The sequence below is a fragment of the Gastrolobium bilobum genome, unplaced genomic scaffold (genome assembly GCF_033153095.1).
Source record: "Gastrolobium bilobum isolate Gb01-03AN ecotype WA unplaced genomic scaffold, APGP_CSIRO_Gbil_v1 utg4886, whole genome shotgun sequence".
Lineage (NCBI taxonomy): Eukaryota > Viridiplantae > Streptophyta > Magnoliopsida > Fabales > Fabaceae > Gastrolobium > Gastrolobium bilobum.
This window is the reverse complement of record NW_026895089.1, coordinates 38196-64572: the sequence shown is the minus strand read 5'-3', so window position 1 is coordinate 64572 and position 26377 is coordinate 38196. Positions and strand designations below refer to the sequence as shown.

Sequence of the window (26377 nt, the reverse complement as noted above, 5' to 3'; positions counted from 1 at the left end):
GTGACCTGGGATCAGCTATAAAGGAGGAGATAAAAGCATTTGTAGGTGACTTCTCCTCTCTTTCTTCGGGGAGTTTTTCTTTTCCTTTTGGGAAATTTTTATTTTACTGTTCTCTGTTATGTTTTTAGGTTTTTAGAATTCTATAATTTTTGTAAGCACTGTTTCAGAGCTAATTGTTGAAGATAGCCTCTGCCTTTATATTTTGCTAGTCGTACGTTTTAAGTTGTTGTTTTTATTATGTACCTTTGCTGTTTGTTAGCTCATCAACCTGTGGTGATGAGCTAATTTTCTTAGAGTTGGGTTGAAAGAGTACCCGGAACTCATTTGTTATTAGTGATGTTTTAAAGTTTAAAGTGTTGATTCCAGTTTGTTTACTGTGCGTTTTTTTTTGCTGAGTTTATTATGTGATGATCACACATAGTGAGATTATTGGGAAATAACTCACACTAGACCCCACTGTGAGCACATGGAAAGTTGAGAGAGATCTCTCTCAATGGGTATGGCTCCAGGGATGAAGTTACCCCCATGTAACTTTAGGAAATGGTACTTCAAGGTCCTATGACAACAGTGACATAGGGATATGTCATCTGTTGTTATTGGAAGAAAACTGTTGTTGGGAAACAATAGTTATTTTAGTATTTTCGTTAAGTTGGAAGCAATAACTATTTTCTGTCAAAGCATCCTAATGGCAATTGAAGGAAGGGGAAATTGACACCCAACTTGCTTCCAAATTCTGTTTTCAAAACCGATCCTTGTTTTCCTTTTGTATTTTCATCCATATCTGAAATTACTTTTCTGTTTTAAAACTTAACCCCCTTTGTGAGGAGGCACCCCTTATCCCGAAGTTACGAGGCTATTTTGCCGAGTTCCTTAGAGAGAGTTGTCTCGCGCCTCTAGGTATTCTCTACCTACCCACCTGTGTCATTAAAAAAAAATATTTTACAAGTCTTTTAGTTAAGTAATTTTCTAGGCAGTAGTTAAAGATCCTTTCACCAACTAAAATCACTGTTTTAAAAAGAGAAAATTTCCATAAAAACATTTTCAGTACACTAGTTTAGAATAGTAGTAGCATTTAATTTGATTTTATTTTATTTTAGTTCTGTTAGCAATTACTAATTTATTCCAAGTCAAAACGCCAAAGATCCTTGTGGGAACGATAACTGGGATTCATAAAAAGCCCTATATTACTTGTTGTCGCGTATACTTGCGCGCATACTTGCATAACTGTTAGCAAGACAACAAGTTTTTGGCGCCGTTGCCGGAGATCGAAGGCGTACATTGTCAATTTTCTGAGTGATTGTTGTTTCTGAGTTAATTCAATTTTCTTTTGTTTTTATTTTTAGTTTTATTTTAATTCTGTTTCTTTATTGTGTTAGTAGCTACTCCTGAATTTTCTTGAATAGTGGTCATTTGATTTTTGTTCTTTTGATATTCTGTTTTATTTGCATGTTTTATATAGTTGTTTTGTCATTTAATTTTTTAGTTTATTATTTCATTGTTGTTACTTTGGTTCTTAATTTTTTCATGTCAATCTTTTATTTTTATTTCTAGTTTCATTCCCTTAGTCTAATTTTTTTTTACTGTTCTATAACACTATCTGTTTGTGGTTACTGTTGCTGTTGCAAATTCTTTTCTGTTCGGTTGGTTGTTTGATTTTTTTATTTTAGAAGATACTGAATAGGAATTTTGTTTGCTTAAGCTAGGTAGATTTTTTTTTAAAAGGGTGCATGAGTACAACTCCACACCCTTTCTTAGAATCTTTTGATCCGGAACCTGAAAGGACATTCAGAGTTAGGAGGAGAACGCAGAGAGCAAATAGGCAGAATTTACTTCCAGATTTTGAAGAAATGGAGGATTTAGGAAATGTAAATGGGAATGATGGGGTAGGAGGACCTGCAAGGATAGAGAACTCACCAGTAATAGATGACAATGATAGGTCCATGATGGACTCCATCATACCTGTTTTGGATGAGTTAGACCCAAGTATTGCCCAACCTGTTAATGGAGTGCCCTTTAAGTTAGAACCGGTGATGTTCACCATGCTCCAAAATATGGGGCAGTTTCATGGTCTGTTGATGGAAGACCCACACAAGCACCTTAGGAATTTCATAGAAGTGGCCAACACTTTTAGGAATCCTAACATCTCAGATGATGTACTTAGATTGAAGCTCTTCCCTCATTCACTGGCTGACAAAGCCAAAGAGTGGTTGAACTCCCTTCCATCCAACTCCATCACCAATTGGCACACATTGGCTGAAAAATTTATCATGTAATTTTTCCCATCCAACAAGATAGTGCAAACTAGATGTGATATCACCAACTTCATGCAGAAGAATGGTGAGACCTTAGTGGATGTGTGGGAGAGGTTTAAAATCCTTCTTAAGCAATGCCCCAACCATGGTTCGCCTTCTTGGGCAGTGTTACAGATCCTTTACAATAGCCTGAATACTCAAAACAAAGCCTTAGCAAATTCTGCTGCTAATGACATGTTTATGTCCATGTCCTTTAATCAAGCCCATGAGTTGTTGGAACAAATGACTCAAAATTATGCCCAATGGCCAAAAGAGAGAAATCAGTCAAGGAGAGTGGCTGGTTTGCATGAGGTAGATTCTGTAACAGCCCTTTCAGCCAAGTTTGATGCACTGTCCACCTTAGTGAAAAACCAAGGACAAGCCATTGAGGTAAGATTGTCTCAGCCTCGAAGTTCCAATACCTCAACCTCAAGTTCCCATAGCCCAACCTCAAGTCAATGTTGTGAACACAGGCGAAACTTGTGTTTTCTGTGGTGGGCCCCATTTGTTTGGTAGCTGCCCATCCAACCTAGAATCAGTTTTCTACGTGGGAAATCCCAATAGGAATCAAAATAATTTTTCCAACAATTTTAATCAAGGTTGGAGGCAAAACACTGGTCTCCCATACTCTCAAGGGCAAGGACAGCAAGCCGGTCCCTCAAATGCCCAACCCATACCACCCTTCCCATCTCAAGGATATCAGCAGCCACAAAGGCAGCAACTTCCTGCACAATATCCTCAAATCCAACAACCTGATCAGCCCTCTTCTTCTCTAGAAACACTACTTAGAGAATTTTTTAATAGGACTGAAGCTAAACAAAACAGTTTGGAGGCAGTTGTGCAAAGTATTCCTGCTCCTCTTAGGAATTTAGAATCTCATATAGGCCATTTAGCAAACACTCTGAGCATTAGGCCTCTTGGCACCTTGCCTAGCAATACTGAAGAGCCTAGGAGAAATACTGAACAATGTCAAATGATAGAATTGAGAAATGACAGATCTGTGAACCAACCTGAAGCTGTGATTAGGCCTTCAACATTAAAGAAAAAGGCAGAGGAAACACTTCAGAAAGATAAGGAAAAAGAAAGCCCACACCAGGTTGAAAATACATCAGCTGGACAACAATCAGCAGCCATGGAAAATAGCAATGAAACAGGGGCTAATTCAAAGGAAAAGGCTTCTTCAAACAGCCAAGCTTTTAAGCCAATTGTTGAGACACCTGTTGTCTCCAATAGACCTTCTCCACCATTTTCTCAAAGGCTTCAAAAGCAGAAGCAAGATAACCAATTTAGGAAATTCCTTGACCTCCTAAAACAACTTTACATCAATATTCCATTTGTAGATGCATTAGAACAGATGCCCATTTATGTGAAGTTCATGAAAGAGATATTTTTTAGGAAGAGGAGGTTGGAAGAGTTTGAAACAGTGGCTCTTACTCAAGAGAGTAGCAAATACTTGTTGAGCAAGTTGCCTCCCAAATTAGAAGACCCAGGCAGTTTTACAATCCCTTGCACCATAGGTGACCATTATATAGGCAGAGCACTATGTGACTTAGGTGCTAGCATTAATTTGATGCCCATAAGTGTCTTTAAGAAGCTCAAAGTAGGAGAGCCTAGCCCCACAACTGTCACCTTACAATTGGCAGACAAGTCCCTAGTCTATCCTGAAGGTAAATTGGAAAATGTTTTAGTCAAGGTAGATAAATTTATTCTACCTGCTGACTTCATAATTTTAGATTATAAGGAGGATAGGGAGGTGCCAATAATCTTGGGGAGAGCATTTTTAGCCACAGGTGAGGCTGTAATAGATGTGAAAGAAGGTATATTGACCATGAATATAAATGGTGAGCAAATTAAGTTTAATATCTTAAAATCCATTAAGTACCCAAGAGAAATGGAAGTGTTCTAGGATGGATGTGATTGATGTTGCTGTCCAAAAAGTTTTTGTTAAGGCAGAATTAGTGGACCCACTAGAAGCCACTGTTTGTGAGAGCTTGGAGGTCAGTAGGGCAGATATTAGAGGAATAAGTCCATCCTATGGTATGCATAAGATCCTACTAACTGACCCAAATAGCAGCTCTAGAGAACAGCAGAGAAGGTTGAACCCAATAATGAAGGAAGTTGTGAAGAAAGAGATCATAAAATGGTGGGATACAGGGAAACTAGCTCCACCTTTTAATTCACAACTAACGCTAGTTCCTATGAAGCTAAAGTCTGGATGGTTAGGCCTCTTTAAAACTGTTGAAACCTATTTGCATAAAGTTGTAAAAATTCTAGTTGAGCTAGATGGTAAAAAAATCAAGGTTGATGAAAAAGGGGTCAAACATTACAGGGAAGATGATAGGGACAAGGAGTCCATCTTCCCAAGAGAGCCTGATTGAAACTGATCAGGAAAATGAAGCAAAAAGTCTAGCTAAAGACTATAAACTAAGCATGTTAGATTTATTTTTTTTAGATTTTTTTTGTGTGTTTTCTGTGACTTCTTTATTTACATGTTTGCTGCATGTTGTTTAAAGTAAAACAAAAAAAAAAAATATTGAGTTTAATTGAAAATTTAATACATTGATATGGTTTTACAAGTGTCAAGTGAGAGAGTCAGCGATACTACTGCAGTGAGTCAATTCTGAGTTTGGGGGAAAGCTGGACAACACTTTTCAGATTAAAAGATTCAATTCTCAAGTGCTCCCCTCCAAATGCACCACTTCCACCTTAAGCTGAAAAGGAAGACCAAACAAAATGAGAAGTATGAAGAAGACTCTGGGAATGCTGAATAGGGCCAGAACCTCTTCTGGCCTCAGGTTGCCTTGTTCTTCATCTTTATACTTTTTGGTAACCTGTATAGCCACAGTGAGGACACTGTTTAATTCAAGTTTGGGGGAGAATAATTCATTTGCTAATTTTTTTTAGTTCATTTGCTGTTGTGATTTTTTGTAAATATGGATTTTGGAGTTGCAGTGTTTGTTTGCTGTTTTGAAGTTAGAATTTATGTTTAAAAAAAAAAACAGTACTAGAAAATTTCTTGTTTCAAGACTGTGTGCATAAAATAGCAGTAGATGAATTCTGATTAAGGAGTTTGGATTTTTTTTAGAAAATGCTCATCTTTCAGTTGTGTGACTATAGACATTGAGAGAAGAGTGTTTTGATGGCTAAGGGATGATATCAGGAAGAGATTGATGATATTAATGGACTAAGGCATGGAAGAAAAATTGGAACAATAGGTGATTGAGATGGTAATTGAACACAGTGAGGATTTGGGCTTAAACAGATGAATTTTTTTTTTTTTGAGAGATCTTCACCTGGGGCAGAACTTGGCCTGATGCTTAGGTGAGTAAGTGTAGCACTTGTTAGGTTTGAGATGATAAGGGCATTCTGTTCAAGTAGCCTTGTTAAGCCAAAAAGCCATCCTGGAAATATTGACCATTGGAAACCCCTTTGTGCTTGAGCCTTGTTTTTTGTGTAGCCACAATGAAACCCATCCATAGTCTCACCTCACCATGTAGTTGTGATGGAAAACAAAAAAGAAAATAAATAAATAAAATCTTGAGGCAAGTTATTGTTGGCTGAAGAAAAATGTAAAGTGCTGCTGTTTACTTACAACTAAGTGTTTATTTTTCTGATGCAGTTGTTAAAAAAAGAAAAAGAAAAAGAAAAAGTACTCAGCAGTAGGAAAAGTAGCCACTAAGACTGTTAGACCAGTGTCTCTGATATGTGCTGTATTGTTTTTCATCACAATTACTTAGCCAGCATTCCCACAGATACCCCACCTAAACCTCAGCCAAAGTACCACCATGGCAAGTCCCTTTGATTTAACCTTCACTTGTTGTTGCACTTAGGAAGGATGAGCATCTTGTCAAGCCTATGTCAAGGCTATTCCTAGTGAGGTATGGAGAGAAACAGATCCCTGAAACACTGAGTGAGAATGTGAGGAGAAAGTGAGCCATTATAACTGTTCTCAATTACTTGTTGTGATGATTTTATTCCCTGTTGATAAGAAGTGAAAAATCAAGATCTTCTCTGTTGTTGTTCCATTAGCCATTGTGATACAGAAGGAAGATCAAGAGTTTTAGCATTTAAAGTGCAGTAAAGAGTTTTTTTTGTTGTTATTAACTCTTGGAAGTTGGGATTAATTATTATTATTTCTAATTCCTAAGCAACACAATTCTTGGGAGCATGACTCTTGGGAATTGGATTTAGTTATTGTTATTTCTGTTTTCTAAGAAACAACTCTTGGAGTTATATGTCTCTTTGTATTCTCATGCTTTTAGTCATCCTATAAATATATGATATTTTGTAATGCAGAGGACAGATTGGATGAATGAAAAAGTGTGTTGCAAGTTCTCAAACTTGTCTTGAATCTTGTTATCTTTATCTAACCTTGGGTTAGTGGTGAGGCGAGTGGGTTCTTTATCAGTTGGGAGGGTGGCTTAGCCTTTAATCTCAATTGTGGTGGACTCTTATTTATCCCATTTATTTTTACAAAGTGTGTTTTCCCTTTTTCTCATACCCATCACGTATCAACTTGGTATCAGGAGCACCGGTTCACATGGAAGACGAAGGTCCAAGGTACAGAACTCGTGAGCAAAATCAGAATATAAGGCGTGACCAACAACTTGCAAATCTTGAGAATCAGATTGAAGAAATACGCCAAACTCTTGCTAATCTTGTCCAAGGAAATCATCATGGACGTAGGAGACATTCCAGAAGCACTCATAGCCCCTCCATTCGTGATTCTTCTGCTAGTGACTCAAGTGCTTCTTCCAATGAGTCAACACCTCATGATAGAAGAAGGAGAAAATTCCAAGATGACTTTAGAGATGTGAAGATCGAACCCCCAGAATTTGATGGTAGCTTGAATCCCGATATTTATTTGGAATGAGTTCGTTCTATTGAGCGAATTTTTGAAGCTAAAGACTTTGATGATGAGAAGTGCTTCAAAATTGCAAGCATCAAACTCAAAAAGTATGCATCAATATGGTTTGAGAACTTGAAGATGGAGAGGAACCGAGAAGGCAAGAGAAGGCTCAAATCTTGGGCTAAACTGAAGAGGTTGATGGATAAAAGATTTCTTCCTGCCAGTTACAAACAAGACTTGTATCTCAAAATTGCTTCTCTCAAACAAGAAGATCGGAGTGTTGAAGAGTATATTAGGGAGTATGAGCATCTCCTTATGACTAGTGGCCTTCAAGAAGTTCAGGAACAAAAAATTGCTCGTTTTATTGGCGGGTTAAATACCGATATTGCTGAGAAGGTGGAACTACAACCTTTTTGGACTTTTGAAGATGTGTGCAAGTTAGCCATTAAAGTGAAGAAACATTCAAAATCAAAGAAGGTCGAGGAAGCTCCGAAAGAATTTAAAAAGAAATGTTTTAAATGCCAAGGCTTTGGCCATTTTCAAGCTGATTGTCCTAATAGGCAGGTCCTGACACTTAAAGAAATTGAAGAAATTGAGCATGAATATGAACAAGGTCCAATTTGGGATGCTGAACATGATGAAATCCCGGGTGAAGAAGTTATCTTAGAAGCAGACCAAGGAGAGCATCTGCTTATGTTACGAAGAGTCCTCCATGCTAAAGAAGCGCCTAAAGACAAGAGCCAAAGAGAACAAATCTTCTACACAAAGTGCACCATCAAAGGAAGGGTATGCAATCTCATTGTGGATAGTGGGAGTTGTGTTAATGTTGCTTCTACGTTACTCATTCAGAAGCTTCAATTACCTACCACTCCTCACCCTCATCCTTACAAACTACAATGGCTAAGCAAGAATAGTGATGTCAAGGTAACTCAACAAGCCCTTATTCCTCTTTCAATTGGGAATATTTATCATGACCGAATCTTGTGTGATGTGATCCCTATGGATGCATGTCATATTCTGTTGGGACGTCCTTGGCAATTTGATAAACATGTTGTTCATGATGGTCATAAAAATACTTATTCTCTTGTTGACAATCAAAAGAAAATCACACTTGCACCTTTACCACCAAATGAAATTCATGTGAATTTATATGGGGAGGGAAACACAAGTGAGAAAAATTCTTATATGAGTGAAACAGTGGTTGAGCGTTCATTACTTCAAAACAAGCCTATTTTTGCCCTGCTTGTTGAAACATCCAGAAGTACAATTGAGGCTCATTTACATCCTCTGGTGCAACCTTTGATTGAGAAATTTCAAGATGTGTTTTCGAATGACTTGCCCCCTGGTTTGCCACCAATTAGGGGAATAGAACATCAAATTGACCTCATGCCTGGCGCTCCATTACCAAATAGGGCTGCCTATAGGTGTAATCCTGAAGAAACAAAAGAACTACAAAGACAAGTGGAGGAGTTGATGGCTGGAGGATTTGTTAGAGAAAGTATGAGTCTTTGTTCTGTTCCAGCTTTACTTGTTCCTAAAAAGGATGGTACTATGCATATGTGTGTTGGTAGTAGGGCCATAAACAACATCACCATCAAGTATAGGTATCCAATCCTTCGCCTTGATGATATGCTTGATGAATTATATGGTTCTAATGTTTTCTCCAAGATTGATCTTCGCGGTGGATATCACCAAATTAGAATGAAGGAAGGAGATGAGTGGAAGACTGCATTTAAGACTAAAGAAGGGTTATATGAATGGAGAGTCACGTCCTTTGGGCTTTCTAATTCTCCAAGCACCTTTATGAGACTTATGAACGAAATTCTTCGTCTTTTCATTGGGAATTTTGTTGTGGTGTATTTTAATGATGTCTTGGTTTATTCCAAGAGTAATGAATGTTGGGTATGGCTCATACTTCACATTATGATGTTGGCCCTAATTGTCGGGGTCAGCAGAAAGGCAACTGGGGTCCCGTAGAGGCTAGGTAATGTTTAGGCCTCTGTTTCTATTGTAATTTTCTTAGCAGTTTGGGCTTGGGCCCATGAATAGCTGCTGTTAGGGTTTCTTGTAATCCTATTTATATTTTTGCCTTGTAAACCGAGAGACTTGTAACGAGTGGCAGTGAGGTGAATATAGTACAGACAAGCTGGACGTAGCCTATATTGGGTGAACCAGGGTAAATCATCGTGTCAATCTCTCTACTCTTATCTCCTTTTTTGTTTTCTCGATTCTGTGTGATTGTCGATTTCCAACAATGAAGACCATCAGGATTTGAGGACAAATCCCAATCAGGAAAGGGAGGATGATACAGAAGGAAGATCAAGAGTTTTAGTATTTAAAGTGCAGTAAAGAGTTTTTTGTTGTTGTTATTAACTCTTGGAAGTTGGGATTAATTATTATTATTTCTAATTCCTAAGCAACACAATTCTTCGGAGCATGACTCTTGGGAATTGGATTTAGTTATTGTTATTTCTATTTTCTAAGCAACAACTCTTGGAGTTATATGTCTCTTTGTATTCTCATGCTTTTAGTCATCCTATAAATATAGGATATTTTGTAATGCAGAGGAAAGATTGGATGAATGAAAAAGTGTCTTGCAAGTTCTCAAACTTGTCTTGAATCTTGTTATCTTTATCTAACCTTGGGTTAGTGGTGAGGCAAGCGGGTTCTTTATAAGTTGGGAGGGTGGCTTAGCCTTTAATCTCAATTGTGGTGGACTCTTATCTATCCTATTTAATTTTACAAAGTGTATTTTCCCTATTTATCATACCCATCACGTATCACATTGAGTACATTCTTGCATATGGATTTGCACACTGTTTGTTGACTGATTTTGACGAATTGAATGTTTACTCAAGCTGCTTGATTGGTTGATTCAATAGCTGTTGTTTTCATGTACAAAGTTTGTGAATTTATGTCATGAGTTTGGTCATTGAACTTATCTTGAAAAATCTGTTTGATTGGAAATGAGATTACATTTGAAGAGAAGAGTTGATACATAATCATGCTTATTGTTTTGCTGATTGGAAGTGAATTTGTTCCTTGGGGACAAGCAACAATGTAAGTTTGGGGGTGTGATAAGTCCATGATTTGTGACTTAGAACATGTAGTTTGATGTTAAAATGGGAATGAAAAGGATATCTTTTGTAATATAAACCCCAAATATTGCATAGAAATGAAGGATTCTGATTTTGAGTGCTAATGGGCTGGTTTTGTATTTTTCAGGCCCAATTGGTGTTATTTCTACAAGCAAAGAGAAGAAAGAAAAGCTTGGGATTAGTTACAATACAAGTCAGAAAAGAAAAGAAGAAAAGAAAAGAATAAAGGAAGAATGGGCTGATCCTTGCTGATCAGAAGCCCAAATCGAAGGAAGAAAGAAGCAATTTTGGGAGAAGCCCAAATCAAAAAGAAAGAAAAGAAGGAAAAGAAAGGAATGGGAAGCAAAAGAACTCAGTAGCGTGAAAAGTTGAAATAAGGAAAAAACCCTAGCACAGCAAACCGTTCAAGCAAACCCACCTCCATTTAGACCCTAATCTAAACCGATCCTTCTAAATCCCTTCACCGATCTAGACCGTCCTTCAATTTCGGTCGAAATCACAGAACCCTAGCCTCACTCACGGTTCAATTCTTGAATCAAACCAACCAAAACACAAACCCTAACCGATTTTTGTGCGATACAAAAAAATCCAAACAAGTCCCTCAATCGACTTGATGAGCTGGAGGTTGTTACTAGTGGTGGCTGGAGATTCCTTTTGGTGCGTTGCTAATCGTACAAGGGACACGCACGATCGAGTGGAGCGAGGAGCATACGTACGTTTTGAGGAGGTAAGCTGGGATCAGCTATAAAGGAGGAGATAAAAGCATTTGTAGGTGACTTCTCCTCTCTTTCTTCGGGGAGTTTTTCTTTTCCCTTTGGGAAATTTTTATTTTACTGTTCTCTGTTATGTTTTTAGGTTTTTAGAATTCTGTAATTTTTGTAAGCACTGTTTTAGAGCTATTTGTTGAAGATAGCCTCTGCCTTTATATTTTGCTGGTCATATGTTTTAAGTTGTTGTTTTTATTATGTACCTTTGTTGTTTGTTAGCTCATCAACCTGTGGTGATGAGCTAATTTTCTTAGAGTTGGGTTGAAAGAGTACCCGGAACTCATTTGTTATTAGTGATGTTTTAAAGTTTAAAGTGTTGATTCCAGTTTGTTTACTGTGCGTTTTTTTTTGCTAAGTTTATTATGTGATGATCACACATAAAGTACTCCTAGTGGTGTGAGATTATTGGGAAATAACTCACACTAGACCCCACTGTGAGCACATGGAAAGTTGAGAGAGATCTCTCTCAATGGGTATGGCTCCAGGGATGAAGTTACCCCCATGTAACTTTAGGAAATGGTACTTCAAGGTCCTATGACAACAGTGACATAGGGATATGTCATCTGTTGTTATTGGAAGAAAACTGTTGTTGGGAAACAATAGTTATTTTAGTATTTTCGTTAAGCTGGAAGCAATAACTATTTTCTGTCAAAGCATCCTAATGGCAAATGAAGGAAGGGGAAATTGACACCCAACTTGCTTCCAAATTCTGTTTTCAAAATTGATCCTTGTTTTCCTTTTGTATTTTCATCCAAATCTGAAATTACTTTTCTGTTTTAAAACTTAAGAGAAAATCATTAAAAAAAAATATTTTACAAGTCTTTTTGTTATGTAATTTTCTAGGCAGTAGTTAAAGATCCTTTCACCAACTAAAATCACTGTTTTAAAAAGAGAAAATTTCCACAAAAACATTTTTAGTACACTAGTTTTGAATAGTAGTAGCATTTAATTTGATTTTATTTTGTTTTTAGTTCTGTTAGCAATTACTAATTTATTGCAACTCAAAACGCCAAAGATACTTGTGGGAACGATAACTGGGATTCATAAAAAACCCTATATTACTTGTTGTCGCGTATACTTACGCGCATACTTGTATAACTGTTAGCAAGGCTTCTTCACCTTGTTCTCAAGGTGATAGAAAAGTTCCTCCTCCGAGGTTGCACTGCATGAATTGTAAGGGCCAACTGATGTTTATATCATAATAGCTCCTGCCAGGATTCCATTTCCCTTCTTCACTAGTGCTATAGTTACTTTCCAATGCCGGAAGAGCATTTAACACAAAGAATAATGTTGTTTGAATCAGATGGAAACCACTGTACCAAAATAGCAAAAGTAACTTCCATATAGAATTCAGAACAAGAGTGCATATTTTTTATCAAGACAAAGGCAATAGAGTGCTCTAATGCTTGTTGAAGACAAACGAAATATGTAACTTCATTTGATTCAGCAAAGAGAGATGCAGTATGTATGGAATCATTGCTCAAGACAATTATAAGCTTAAGAGGCTTTTGAAATTCTCCAAATACCATTGGTAAAATACAATTTTCAAGTTGGCACACTGAGCGGACAAACTCCCCCTTGATCTGGGTCACCAATATGTCCTCCTTTGGAAACAATTTTTCCTACAGATCTTTCTTTTAATGAAGACAAACATCAATCAAGACACCGTTGATGTACACAAGTATTTTTAGATGGAGAAGAATTTGTTGACATTTCTCTCACAATATCAACTCTATATTTACCAAATGGTACAATCTCAGTATTTACTATCATACATAGATTACCTCCGGCGGTTGGAACTTTCTCATCCTCATTCATCAAATTCGAAATCAACAAGACATTATGCATTTTGTCATGAACGGAGAAATACATACTATTAGAATAGATATAATTAGATATGATTAGATATGATTAGATTTGAATAGATTACTTCTTATCTGTAAAAATTCATTTTGGATTAGATCTGGGCTTCTCACTTAAGCTCATTAGTGTCTCTATATATTGTAACTTTTTGTATTAGATTAATACACAACATATTATTTCATATTCAAGTTGGTACCAGAGCTCTTTTGTTCTGGGGACCCTCGCTTCTGCTTAAAAACTTGTTTTTGCTTTAAAACCTAAGCCCACTGCTTAGGAGTCATCTTTCTTTGTCGTGCGTCTTTCCAGCAAGCCATCTAGGGCTGTAAGCCCCTTCTGAGTAATTTTCGAACGCGTCAGCACCTCTGACCGCCACCGGAACCACCGTCTGTCACTGTTCCGGCCGCCGGAGAAGTTTTCCGGCGAGTTTTCAGCCCAGACTACCTGCGATCAGGACCGTCTCCTCTCGGCGACCAGTTTTGTGGAAGTCCGACCACCGTCGCGTCAGCCACGCGCCGCTCGTCTCCTCTGCGAGTGGTGCTCATGCGCCACCTTCAACCGGTGCGTGTGCACTGTTCCGGTGGAGTTTTCCGGCCGTTCATGGACAGAAAGGCTCGCCTTCTTCTCTTCTTTCCAGATCTGTGGTTGGTTCTCTGTGGGTCTCACTTTTTGTGCGCACCTCTTCTTGATTTGTGATCAGGTTCGTTCCTATTTACTCGGTTTATACCCTTGTGATTTAATATAATGGCAGCAACTTCTCCTGTTCATTCGGAGGTCAATTCTCCCTCTCGTCCTGTCAAAAGTTCTCCTAATATCATCTCCACCAATGTTGGGCCCATTACCTCTTCAAAGTTGAAAGGTTCTGTTAATTACAAGAACTGGGCCACCTCTGTTCGAGTTTGGTTCTTTGGACAAGGACATGGAAACCATCTCACAACCAAATCTACTGATATTCTTAAGGAGGAAAAATCTGATTGGGAAAGGATTGACAACCAGCTCCTGAGTATCCTTTGGCAGTCTATTGATCCAGTCGTCTTGGACATCTTCTATTCTTTTCAAACTTGCACTGAAGTGTGGGAGGAAGCAAAACACCTATACACTAATGATGTTCAGCAGCTCTATTCCATCATGTCTCAGTTTATGGATCTGCGCAAATCATCTGACACTCAGATGGAGACATATGTTGGCAAAAGTCGATCATTGATGCAGGCATATTTGGATATGTTGCCCTACCCTACTGATGCTTCTGCATATCGAAAACAGGTGGAACGTCTCTTTATGGTTGCCACACTTTCTGGTCTCCCCGAAGAAAATGATAATGTCCGAGATACTATCTTGACTAGTGGGGATCCTGATCTATCAATGACGTATCAGCGTCTTCTGAATCTTAATAAGAAATCTGTTCCTGCATCGTCTGCTGTTGTTGATTCCACTGCTCTAGTTTCCCGTACTGACTTTCGCGGGAGCATTGGAAGTGGTCGTGGTAAAGGCCAGGGAGGACGTAGCCCAGGAGGACGTGGTCAGTGACTTCGTTGTTATTATTGTAAGCAACTTGGTCATTATGAGGAATGTTGCTACACAAAGTATCCTCACCTGCGACCTTCTCATGCTGCTAATATAGCTCAATCGGATACTGCTTCAAATGGTACAATCTCTCTCTCCTCTGAAGACTATGCAGCACTCCAGACCCTTCTCAGGAAGGCCTCACCTCAGTCTCAGGCCTCTGCTTCAGAAACTGGTAATCTCATTGTTTGTGTTTCTCATTCTGCATCACTTGGTCCTTGGATATTTGACTCAGGTGCTACTGATCACCTTTGTGGTAATAAGGAACTCTTTTCATCTCTTACATATTCTGACAATTTACCCTCTTTTACTCTTGCTGATGGCACTAAAGCCCCTGTTCATGGGATTGGACAAATTTGTCCAACCTCCTCATTGACCTTGACATCAGTCTATTACATTCCTGATATCCCTTATAGCTTAATCTCTGTTAGTAAATTGATCAACTCTTTTAATTGTATTGTTACCTTCTCAAACCATTCTGTTTCTGTGCAGGATTCGGGTACGGGGAAGACGATTGGAGTGGGCCGTGAGTCACGGGGTCTGTTCTACCTGGTTGTGCCGAGTCCTTCAGTTGCTTGCTCTCTCAGAGAACCTCCACAACTCATTCACAGTCGCCTTGGTCATCCTAGTCTTTCAAAATTGCAGAAGATGGTTCCTCTTTTATCTGGTCTTCAGACTTTAGATTGTCAGTCATGTCAGCAAGGGAAGCACATACGCTCCTCCTTTGCCAATCGAGTCAATAAACGAGTTGATGCTCCCTTTTCAATTATTCATTCAGATATTTGGGGTCCAAGTCGTAGTGTGTCTGTTTTAGGGTTTCGATATTTTGTTACCTTTATTGATGATTTTTCACGTTGTACTTGGATTTATTTAATGAAAAACCGTTCTGAGTTATTTTCTATTTATCAGAAATTTTCTGCTGAAATTCAAACTCAATTTGGTGCTTCTATGCGTATTTTACGTATTGATAATGCTAAAGAATATGTTTCTGTTGACTTTTCTAATTTCTTAGCCACACAGGGTACTTTACACCAAACTACTTGTCCTCACACTCCACAACAAAATGGAGTAGCTGAACGTAAAAATAGACATCTCATTGAGACTGCACGGACTCTTCTTATTCACATGCATGTTCCTCTTCACTTCTGGGCCGATGCAGTCCTTGCCTCTTGTTTTCTCATCAACTGTATGCCTTCATCTGTGCTTAATAATGACATTCCTTATAACTTGTTGCTTCCAGATGTTCCCCTCTATCCTCTATCCTCACATGTCTTTGGTTGTACCTGTTTTGTTTGTGATCTCACTCTAGGTAAGGACAAGTTAACATCCAAAGCCTTTAAATGTATTTTTCTTGGTTATTCTCGTCTTCAAAAGGGTTATCGTTGTTATTCTCCCGATCTTAAGCGTTACTTTGTTTTCGCTGATGTCACTTTTCTTGATCAACAACCCTTTAATTCTATCCCATCTCAATTGTCACAAGTTGATCATATTCTTCCTGTTCCTTTTCTTGACTTGTCTTTGCCAGCTGCAGGTACTTTTATTCCAGATAAGGTCCATACCTGAGGACCGTCCACTTCTCACCTATCAGCGTCGCAAAACTGTGCCTCCTGACGACTCGACTCTTGCTAACTCATCGCCCACTGCAATTGATTCTTCCCCTCCGGCTCCTTCACCAGAGGCTCTTCCCATTGCTCAAAGAAAAGGTACACGTACTACTCGTAACCCTTATCCTCTTTATACCTTTTTGAGCTATGACTGTCTTTCTCCTCCTCATTTCACCTGTTTCTAGTCTTTCTTCTGTTTCAATTCCTAAGACCACAGGTGGAGCACTTTCCCATTCAGGGTGGCGCCAAGCGATGCTGATGAGATGAATGCACTTCATTCCAATGGCACTTGGAACCTTGTTTCTACTCCTCCAGAAAAGTCTATAGTTGGTTGTCGCTGGGTTTTTACTGTGAAAGTTGGACCTGATGGCCATGTTGATCGTCTCAAGGCACGCCTAGTTGCAAAAGGTTTTACTCAAATCTCCGGCCTTGATTATAACAATACATTCTCTCCGGTCGCTAAGATGGCGTCAGTTCGCCTATTTCTTGCTCTTCCTGTTGTTCATCACTGGCCACTCCTTCAACTTGACATCAAAAATGCCTTTCTTCATGGTGATTTACAAGAAGTTTACATGGAGCAACCACCTGGTTTTGTTGCTCAGGGGGAGTCTAGGAAGGTGTACCGTCTTAGCAAATTCTTATATGGTCTCAAGCAGTCTCCCCGAGCATGGTTCAGTCGCTTCAGTTCTGCTGTTCAGGCGTTTGGCTTAATTCTCAGTAAAGTTGACCATTCTGTATTTTATAGGATCATATCTCCTGATAAGTGCATCTATTTGTTAGTCTATGTTGATGACATCATTCTCACCGGGAGTGATCAAGCTGAAATTCGTCAGTTAAAACAGTATTTATTCAGTCAATTTCAAACAAAGGACCTTGGGAAGCTGCGTTATTTCTTGGGAATTGAGGTGGCACAATCTAGACAGGGCATTTCTATCTGTCAAAGGAAGTATGCCTTGGATATCCTAGAAGAGACTGGTATGTTAGGGTGTAAACCAATTGATACACCCATGGATCCCAATGTCAAGTTATTGCCCGGACAGGGGGAGCCGTTATCTGATCCTGGTCGTTATCGGAGGCTAATTGGGAAGCTCAATTATCTTACTGTGACTAGGCCAGACATTTTTTTAGCTGTTAGTACGGCTAATCAGTTCTTTGATTCCCCTTGTGATTCTCATTGGGATGCTGCTGTGAGGTTCCTCCGATACATCAAAGGAGCACCAGGAAAAGGTTTGTTGTATTCGGATCAGGGAAATACAAAAATTTGTGGTTATTCAGATGCTGATTGGGCAGGATCTCCCTCAGACAGGCACTCTACTTCTGCCTATTGTATCTTCTTTGGAGAAAACTTAATTTCTTGGAAGAGCAAGAAAAAACCTGTTGTTGCTCGATCTAGTGCAGAAGCTGAGTATCGAGCAATGGCAATTACTACATGTGAGTTAATCTGGTTAAAGCAGTTGATTCAGGAGCTTCATCTTTGTGAACAGAAACAACCCATGACACTCATTTGTGATAATCAAGCTACGCTACATATATCTTCTAATCATGTATTTCATGAAAGAACCAAACATATAGAAATTGATTGTCATTTCATTCGAGAAAGGATTCAGTCAGGATAAATCAAGACAGCTTTTGTCAACTCTAATGATTAACTAGCGGATGTCTTCACTAAAGCTCTTAGAGGTCCTGGGGTTGAATACATTTGTAGCAAGCTTGGTGCTCACAATATATACGCACTAGCTTGAGGGGGAGTGTTAGAATAGATATAATTAGATATGATTAGATTTGAATAGATTACTTCCTATCTGTAAATATTCTTTTTGGATTAGATCGGGGCTTCTCACTTAAGCCCATTAGGGCCTCTATATATTGTAACTCTTTGTATTAGATTAATACACAACATATTATTTCATATTCAAGTCATACATTGCTCTAATATTTCTAAAGCATATGGCATCTTTCCCTTTTCATTGTAAGATGATTCCACGAGGTGAAAATTGGCCAACACTAGGAATTGATTCTTGACATAATGCCAAAAAAACATTAGTGTCCCCGATTTTCCCACATGAAGCTAAATCATTCATAACATTCTGAACTAATTGAGTTAAGTAGGAAGATGAAGCTGCACCTGAACTACCTAATTCCCAGTTCATAGCAAATGTATCTGTCTCTTTGGCATGGGCGATTTGAAAAAGATCAACATACACAAGAAATCTTATGTTCACAAATTGTAAAAAAATAAAAAGTAAAGATAGATTCAGAGGAGTTGGAGAGCCTTTGATCTCTCCAAGAGCCCAAGTCCCAGATATCCCAAAAAATCCTTTTCCTTGTTGATGATTCACTTTTTTAAGCAGCCTGAGTGGTGCATTCCCTCCTCTCCACCCCATAAACGTTCCCCCCTCTAACAGAATAGGGAATACTATCCCTTGCTGACTCAGCATGCCAAAGAGCTAATGATCTCCTATATCTCTTCCTAAAATACACCTGTATGCTTGGATTCCTATCAATCTACCCTTTCAAGCATTCACACAAGCAATTACACCATCATACATATCCTTGATTGTCTCTACAAGTGGTGACGATGGAAAGAACATAATTAAATTAGGTACCTTTGGAGCAGCCATTGGATACTCTTCTGGCAAAAATAGTTCTAACTTGAAAACTCCTCCTAGTAATGCATAAAAAAAAAATACATATTAGTAAAAACACAATGGGTTAGCATATATGACAAAGAAAAAAGGAATCATAAATATCATCACCATTAGTGATTAATTTAAAAGTAGAAAAGACAATAACTGCACCTTCCCGCACTCCCAAACAGAGAATCAAAAAAGAAGGAATTAACATCTGATATAAGAAAGCATTTCCATGAAAACCCACCATGCAAAGATAAAACTTAATGCTTTACTTCAATGTAATAAATATAACTCAGCATAATCATAATCTAGGCAATGTAAAGAAAACTACCCTTCCTCAACAGGTAATCCACAATTTCATAATATTTTCCCTTTTATATTATTTTGGCAGGAAACATAGTTCAGAAACTCCAGATCCTGTAAAAATAATCAAGCATAATAATGCAGAATGAAAGTAATAATACCCTCAAAAGCCAAAGGTTCTAATCCATGCAGCTAGATAACCACATAAAGAATTGTAGTAATAAAGAGATGCCAGAGATGCAGGCAGACAACACAGATTCCTCATTTTTTTTCTATTAAGTTCAAACCTATAAGGAGCCTTGGCAAAACGGTTGGTGTTTTTGTTATGTGACGTGGAGGTCACCGATTTGAATCATGTAATCATGCTCTTGCTAATAATACAACATAATGCCCCCAAATATAGACCCACGTCAAAATCACAATCCAACACATAAGATCTTGCAATTTTGCAATCTTAGACACCAAAATCGATCTGGAACAGATGTTGGATCACAATTCTTCAAGTTCGCTGGGATTGCCAGGGAAAATCGCAAGATAGTAGGATTGCTAATATCTTGCGATCCTGATAAAAAAACCCACCCATTTTGTTTTGACCCCCTTTTTTAGATTTTGACTTGGTTTAACTTTAAAAAACTCACCCAAATAACATCCAATCTGATGGCAAACAACCAAAAAATAAAAATAAAAAAACCTAGCCAACCCCAAACCTATGATTGCAATAGCGGCGCTATAGCGCGAGATTGCGGTTCTGGTGCGGGTTGCGGCACCCAGACGCAACTTCTGCACCACAACGCCACAGTTTCCGGTAGCAGACGGTGGCGGACAGTAGCGGCAGTGGCGGACGGCAGCTATTCCCATGCTATCGCACCGCTACAGGAACGAGAGGTGGAGTTTCAGAGATCGGGGATGAAAAAAACACGAGGGGCATCGTTTGGGAGATTTGGATCTCAATTAAGGGTGAAATGGGAAGAAAAAAGACAGCTGGATTAATGAGGGGTAAAACAGGTATTTACTTTCGTTTTTTTTTTTCTTCTGAAAAGAAGAGAGGGAAACGTGTCTTCTTTCCCTCCTCTTTTTCCACGTCTTCTTTCTCTCGTTTGTGTCATCTTCTTTTCTACTCTTTTTTTTTTTTGCTGAGAAGAAAACACCCACAAGCATGTTGTTCTGTTGAAGTTCCTGGAGATTGACGTTGAAAACGAACGACGCACTCAGCTTGTTTCTGCAACGCACTCAACCCTTCCTCTGTTTCTGCAACACACTCAGCCCCTCCCCTGTTTCTGTAACTGTTTCTGCAACGCACTCAGCCCCTATTTCTGCAATGCACTTGGCCCCTATTTCTGCAACGCAACTGTTTTATTTTCTAGTTTGTGACTGTTCTGGCTTGAGAGCAATTTTTTCCTTCATCGTTTTCTGGTTTGCAATGCAACAGCCACTCCATTGAAGGCCTTCTGTTTTCTCCCTTATGTTTTGCCACTGTTCTGTTTTTTTTTTTTGCCCCTGCTTTTCTTCAACTCCCATTGTTTTCTGGTCATGGCATAGCAAAATATCCAACAAAACAGCCCAGCTTCCGTGGCTTCTTGCGGATTGGTAAAACCCACAAGTGAAAATCTTGATATGCATGGCAGTGGAATAGTTTAAAAGATATCAATAATAAGAGATATGTAACATGTGATTTTTGTGGGAAAGTTACAAGGGGTGGCATCACAAGAGCCAAAAGACACCAGATTGGGTTGAAGGGGGATGTGGGCCCTTGTAGAAAAATCTCAACAGAAATTAAGAAGATTATGAAAGATGCTTATGTGCAAAAGCTTGCTTATAGTGGGAGGTGAGGTAATCAAGCACACAACTTCGTTCTCAATCAAAATTTTACTTCGGTTTAGTCCTTTACTTTGTTGTTTAATTTTATCTTATGTATTATTTTATTTTTTCAGAAATATGTGTTTTACCCTTTTCTCATTTAAGAAAAGGTTGGCAAATTGCTAAATGACAAAATAAGTGGCTTCTTGCGGATTGGTAAAACCCACAGGTGAAAATCTTGATATGGCATGGCAGTGGAATAGTTTAAAAGATATCAATAATAAGAGATATGTAACGTGATTTGTGTGGGAAAGTTACAAGGGGTGGCATCACAAGAGCCAAAAGACACCAGATTGGGTTGAAGGGGGATGTGGGCCCTTGTAGAAAAATCTAAACAGAAATTAAGAAGATTATGAAAGATGCTTATGTGCAAAAGCTTGCTGAAAAGGATGCATATAGTGTTGATATACATGAAGATGATGATATGTTAGAAGAGGTGCAAGAAATTCAACACATTAAAAATGGGAAAAGGAGTGAGACAGCATCAAGTGAAGCCTCAAATTGTAATACTGCTACTGCTACCAAGAGAGTTAAAGGCCCTTTGGATTTACTTTTTTTTAAAAAAACCAGAAGCAAGCATTAAAGTGGGCAAAGGAAAGAGGCAAACAAGCATAAATGATGCTTGTCATAAAGAAGCAAGGGCTAGAACTATTCAATACATTGAAAGATTTTTGTGTACGAATGGAATAGCTTTCAATGTTGTACGTTCAAAAAGCTTCAAGTACATGGTTGAAGCAATTGGGAATTATGGTCCAAGTCTAAAGCTCCCAAGTTATTACGAGTGCAGAATTCCTCTACTTAAAAAGGAATTGGATTATACCAAGAATTTATTAAAAGATCATGAGGTACAAAGAGCCAACTATGGATGTTCCATTATGTCGGATGGATGGACTGATAGAAAGAATAGGACGTTGATAAATTTCTTGGTGAATTCTCATCTGGGTCTATGTTTGTGAAGAGCATTGATGCTTCTTCTTATGTCAAGAGTGGAGCAAAATTATTTGACCTTTTAGATAATTTTGTTGAAGAGGTCGGGGAGAAAAATGTTGTTCAAGTGGTGACCGACAATGGAAACAATTATGTATTGGCTGGTAAGACAATTTGTTTAATTTAACCTCATTTAATGTTAATTTTTATTTTATTTGTTACTCATTTTAGGTTGTTTAACTTGTTCTTAGGCAAATTGTTACAAGCGAAGAGAGAAAATTTGTTTTGGACTCCACGTGCTGCACATTTTTTGGATTTGATGCTTGAAGATATTGGAAAAATTGAGAGTTAAAAAGCAATACAAAAAGGCATCAAGCTTGTTGGGTTCATTTATAATCACACATTGGCATTGAACACAATGAGGAAGTATACAAGCAAGACTGAATTAGTTAGGCATGGAGTGACAAGATTTGCTACAACTTTCCTCACATTGCAAAGGCTTCATAAGCAAAAAAATAATCTTAGAAAGATGTTCACATCAGATGATTGGCTAAAATCAAATACAGCAAAAGACCCTAAGGGAAAAAGGGCGACTGACACTGTACTTATGCCATCATTTTGGAATGATGTTATTCATTCTTTAAAGGTTATGGGGCCTCTTGTGCGGGTGCTTAGACTTGTTGATAATGAAAGAAGGCCCGCAATGGGATATATATATGAAGCAATGGATAAGGTCAAGGAAGCAATTCAAAAGTCTTTAAATGGAAATGAAGATAAATATAGGGATGTTTTTGCTATAATTGATAGAAGATGGGACTGCCAACTCCATCATCCATTACATGCTGCAGACCATTATCTAAACCCCGAATACTTTTATGCTAATCCAAACATTGATGATGATGCTGAATTGATAGTTGGACTATATAAATGCATTGACAAGCTAAGTGCAAATGAGGAAGAGGTGGACAAGATACATGGACAATTGAAAAAATATAAGAGTGCAGAAGGCCTTTTTGGTATGAATACAGCAATAAGACAAAGGAATAAAATTGCTCCCGGTAAGTAAAAGCACACTTATTTGATCACTTTAAGCTTTTATTTAACAAGTGGTAATGTTAACAAGTTGCAATTTGCATTACAGCTCAATGGTGGAAGTTATATGGAGCACATGTTCCAAATTTGCGAAACCTTGTTGTTAGAGTGTGGGGCTTAACTTGTAGCTCATCGGGATGTGAGCGTAATTTGAGTACTTTTGAGCATGTAAGTACTTGTTAAATGATTTTTGTTTGTAGAGTTTCATATCATGATTGTGAAACTAATATTCTTTATTAGAAATTGTAAACTAGATTCATTCTAAGAAGAGAAGCAGGCTTGAGCATCAAAGGTTGCAAGACTTAGTCTTTATTAAGTATAATCAATCTCTTAAAGAATGTTTTGAGAGCCGTGATCTGGTTGATCCTATTGTCCTAAAAGACATTGATGAAAGTAATGAATGGTTGGTGGGAGAAATGGGTGAAGATGCAGAAAATGAGTTCGTTTTTTATGATGATACATTAACTTGGGGAGATGTTGCTAATGTAATTGGGGCTAATGAGCCTATAACTTACACTAGGCAGCATACTAGATTCAGGAAGGAAGCTGCCTCTATGCCATCAAGCTCTAGGGGAATAAGGGCTGAACAGATTGAAAAAGGTGATAACGAAGAAATAGAAGATGAGGATGAACAAATCTACAAATTTAATACTAGTGAAGAAAGTGAGGGTGGAGAAGAACAAGGCTTTGAAGAAATGTTTGATGATGATTCTGATTAGTTCTTTTCCTTCTTGATTTTGATAGAGCAATTTGTATTTGACTCTACTTGGATCCTTTATATTCCTAGAATATTATTAATTTAGTTTCCTTCAATGAACTAGTATGTTGCTTCCTTTATGTTCCCTTTAATCCTTGTTTTGAATGTGTAGTATCATACTTTTCATTACTTATTTCCTCCTATTTTGGGTGATTTCTTATCTTATAGCATTTATATAGAATTTATATATGTGGTATAATTTATTATAAGTATTTATATGGACTTCACAGTAGCGGTTTTACCGCTACCCGTTATACCGCTATAGCGTTTTTGGGGTCGGCCGCTACCCGATATTTAAAACTATGCCCCAAACAGCCCCAAATCCCTAATCTGACCTTTGCGAAGGTTATGCCACTGCATGCAACTTGGTCTTCTCATCTACTTACCCGTGACTTGATTACATCTAAGTATGTGAATACCTATTCTTCCTTTTTCGGTTGTCTTCTTTGTTTTTTTTTCAGCTCTTGGGTTTTTTATTCTCTCTTCATTTTTTCTGTTTTCTTCTAGTCATTGGGATTGTACTTCAAGTTTCTTATTCTCTCTTTTGTTTTCTTCAATTTTCCAGGGTTTGTTTAGTTGTTTTCTCCCTTTTTTTTAGTGTAGCACCTTCAAATATTTGTTTTCATGTAGCTTATCTTTTTTTTCATAGTGTTTTTTTTTTATGTAGCTTCTGCTTTTTATTTTGTAGCCTCTATTACAAAAACCAATCCGTTCTGTTCTTGTTTGTTTATTTAGAACTATATACTGCTAACAGATCCTAATATTGATTCTTTCCTTGTTGATTGTTTTTTCTAAACCTACATTTTGATCTGTACCCACTTACACAGGTAGCTAGTTTGAATTGTCTTTTAGGACTCAAGTTGTGAGTTAAATGTTACTTTATATGCATAATTATTATTTTTTATTTAAATTGGAAAGGTAAGATCTTTACGATCCGTGTTCGGTTGATCCCACGATTTATGATTTTGCCACCCCCTCCCGATCTTAAGTACGATCTCCATTTTGACTACCTTGCCCACAATCACACACAATGAGTCTGAACCTTCCCTGGACCTTGCGCAAAGGAAGAGCTCTATAGCAACATGTAGTCCTTTTATGTTTAAACCTATACTAACAAATTCAAAAGCAAGCCACATAAAGATTCCAAATGGAGCATAATTACCATGAGCATATAATAATAACTAGTGCCATTAAACTTCATAGAAAACAATAAGACTCAGCTGTAAAGCCAGTATTCAACACAAAGTAATAAGACAATAAATTGCTGAGAGAACTGGTAAATATAAACTAATACTCCTCGTGTCACAAAAAGTACGCCCAGAAAAACTACCAGAAACATTCTCTATAACTAGGCCACAAGCAGAGTAAGACAATTATCATACAGATAATCAGATATATAATAAAATGTAATCAAATGGAATTTTCAAGGCCGAAAATCATTCCCAAATTACATTTGACTGTAGAACATGTTTGTTTATGGGAATTCTCCATGTTCTCCCTAAAAATACCCAAATCAAATCGAAATTTATTCCACGTTATTATTAAGTATTGTTTAAGCAGAGACAACATATTAATAAGTATTTTCAGGCAGCATAATCAAGCTGATAGCCTGAATACTACCTTCATAAGGTGACTGGGTTGGCCCAAGGATCATCACATTGAAATATCGCATATTGTCTTCAGAAGGGGAAGCACTAATTCCAGGTGCTGCATCAGGAGATGACCATAACATTAGGCACTGATGCACAAGCGGAATAAAAACAGAAAGGTAACACATTACAACCCGTGCATCGTTATTTGAATTATTAAATCACCAAGGTAATAACATTCAAGATATCTCAGACGATACTAGATAGAGCCCAAAAAACATGGACAAGCACTACCAATTCACCTGAGGGCGAGCTTATAAAGCACTAAAACCACGAGGAAAATTTTCAAATATCAAATAAAGCAACAAAGAGAAAGTGCGAATAGGAAGTTACCTGGCTCACTAAGCAAACGCTGCGTTTCCTGTTGATAACAAAAAAAAGAAAAAAGAAAAAGGAGTGATCAAAACATTCCCAAAGACCAAAGTTCAAATACAAAATTTAGAAAAACCTCAGAACCACACTTTGCTTCCAACAAAGATCAAAAGCAAAAGGGGAACTGAATCCCCAGATTTTTGACACCTAAGACCATTTTTTTTTCATAATCGCAGCTGAATTTAAGCAATATAAAGTGGAAATTGACTGCACAGTTTTTCGTTCAAAACCATGACCGGATTTCGAGTTCCTTTCGTTTTCTCAGCAACCAAACAAATCGATCAGAGAAATTGAAATTGGGATAACAACAATGGAATGGGTACGAACCTTGATTATTCTTCTAGGGAGGTTACTGTTCGCCATTATCGGGTTCGATTGTAAAGCACGCAATAGGGTTCTTAGAGAGAGAGAGTTTCTCTCACTAAAGCAAATGAGAGGAAACTTAAATATGGATTTGATTGGAAATCTAGGAACCTGAAAACTTCTTTATTTTCGATTAGCAATCATTTTATTAAAAAAAAAAGTAAATAAATATCGTTTTCGGTCGACACTAAATTTTACGATAGTCGCTTTAGTTCCTAGCAAATAAAAATACTATTTATGGTTTCTAAGAAATTTAAAATGGATCCATTTTAGTCTTTTTCAAGAATTAATGTGGGTCTTTTTTGAATTTATGAGGGACCACGATTTCAACTAAATGGATCCATTTTGAATTTTTTAGGGACCACGAATAGCCTTTTTATTTGCTAGGGATT

At 37.8% G+C, this 26377-nt stretch overlaps 1 protein-coding gene and 1 non-coding gene across 4 annotated transcripts in view; both read right to left on the bottom strand.

The window, feature by feature from the left end:
* Positions 1 to 26084, bottom strand: part of LOC133291072 (ubiquitin-conjugating enzyme E2 35) — a 29499-nt gene extending 3415 nt beyond the window's left edge. Inside the window, exons 1-4 of one of the 3 annotated variants that reach the window (XM_061489599.1) lie at positions 25950 to 26084; positions 25557 to 25611; positions 25222 to 25308; positions 18639 to 18697 (exon numbers count right to left, since the gene is read on the bottom strand). In XM_061489599.1, coding sequence (XP_061345583.1) covers positions 18639 to 18697; positions 25222 to 25308; positions 25557 to 25611; positions 25950 to 25985 — 237 coding nt within the window. In that variant the 5' untranslated portion in view covers positions 25986 to 26084. Of the gene's footprint in view, positions 1 to 18638; positions 18698 to 25218; positions 25309 to 25556; positions 25612 to 25949 lie in introns of all 3 variants that reach the window. The other 2 variants (XM_061490861.1, XM_061490250.1) reach the window with 2 other exon arrangements.
* Positions 2299 to 2404, bottom strand: LOC133293808 (small nucleolar RNA R71). The gene has a single exon (XR_009749141.1). It is a non-coding gene; the product is annotated as a small nucleolar RNA R71 (small nucleolar RNA).
* Positions 26085 to 26377: the final 293 nt, after the last annotated feature.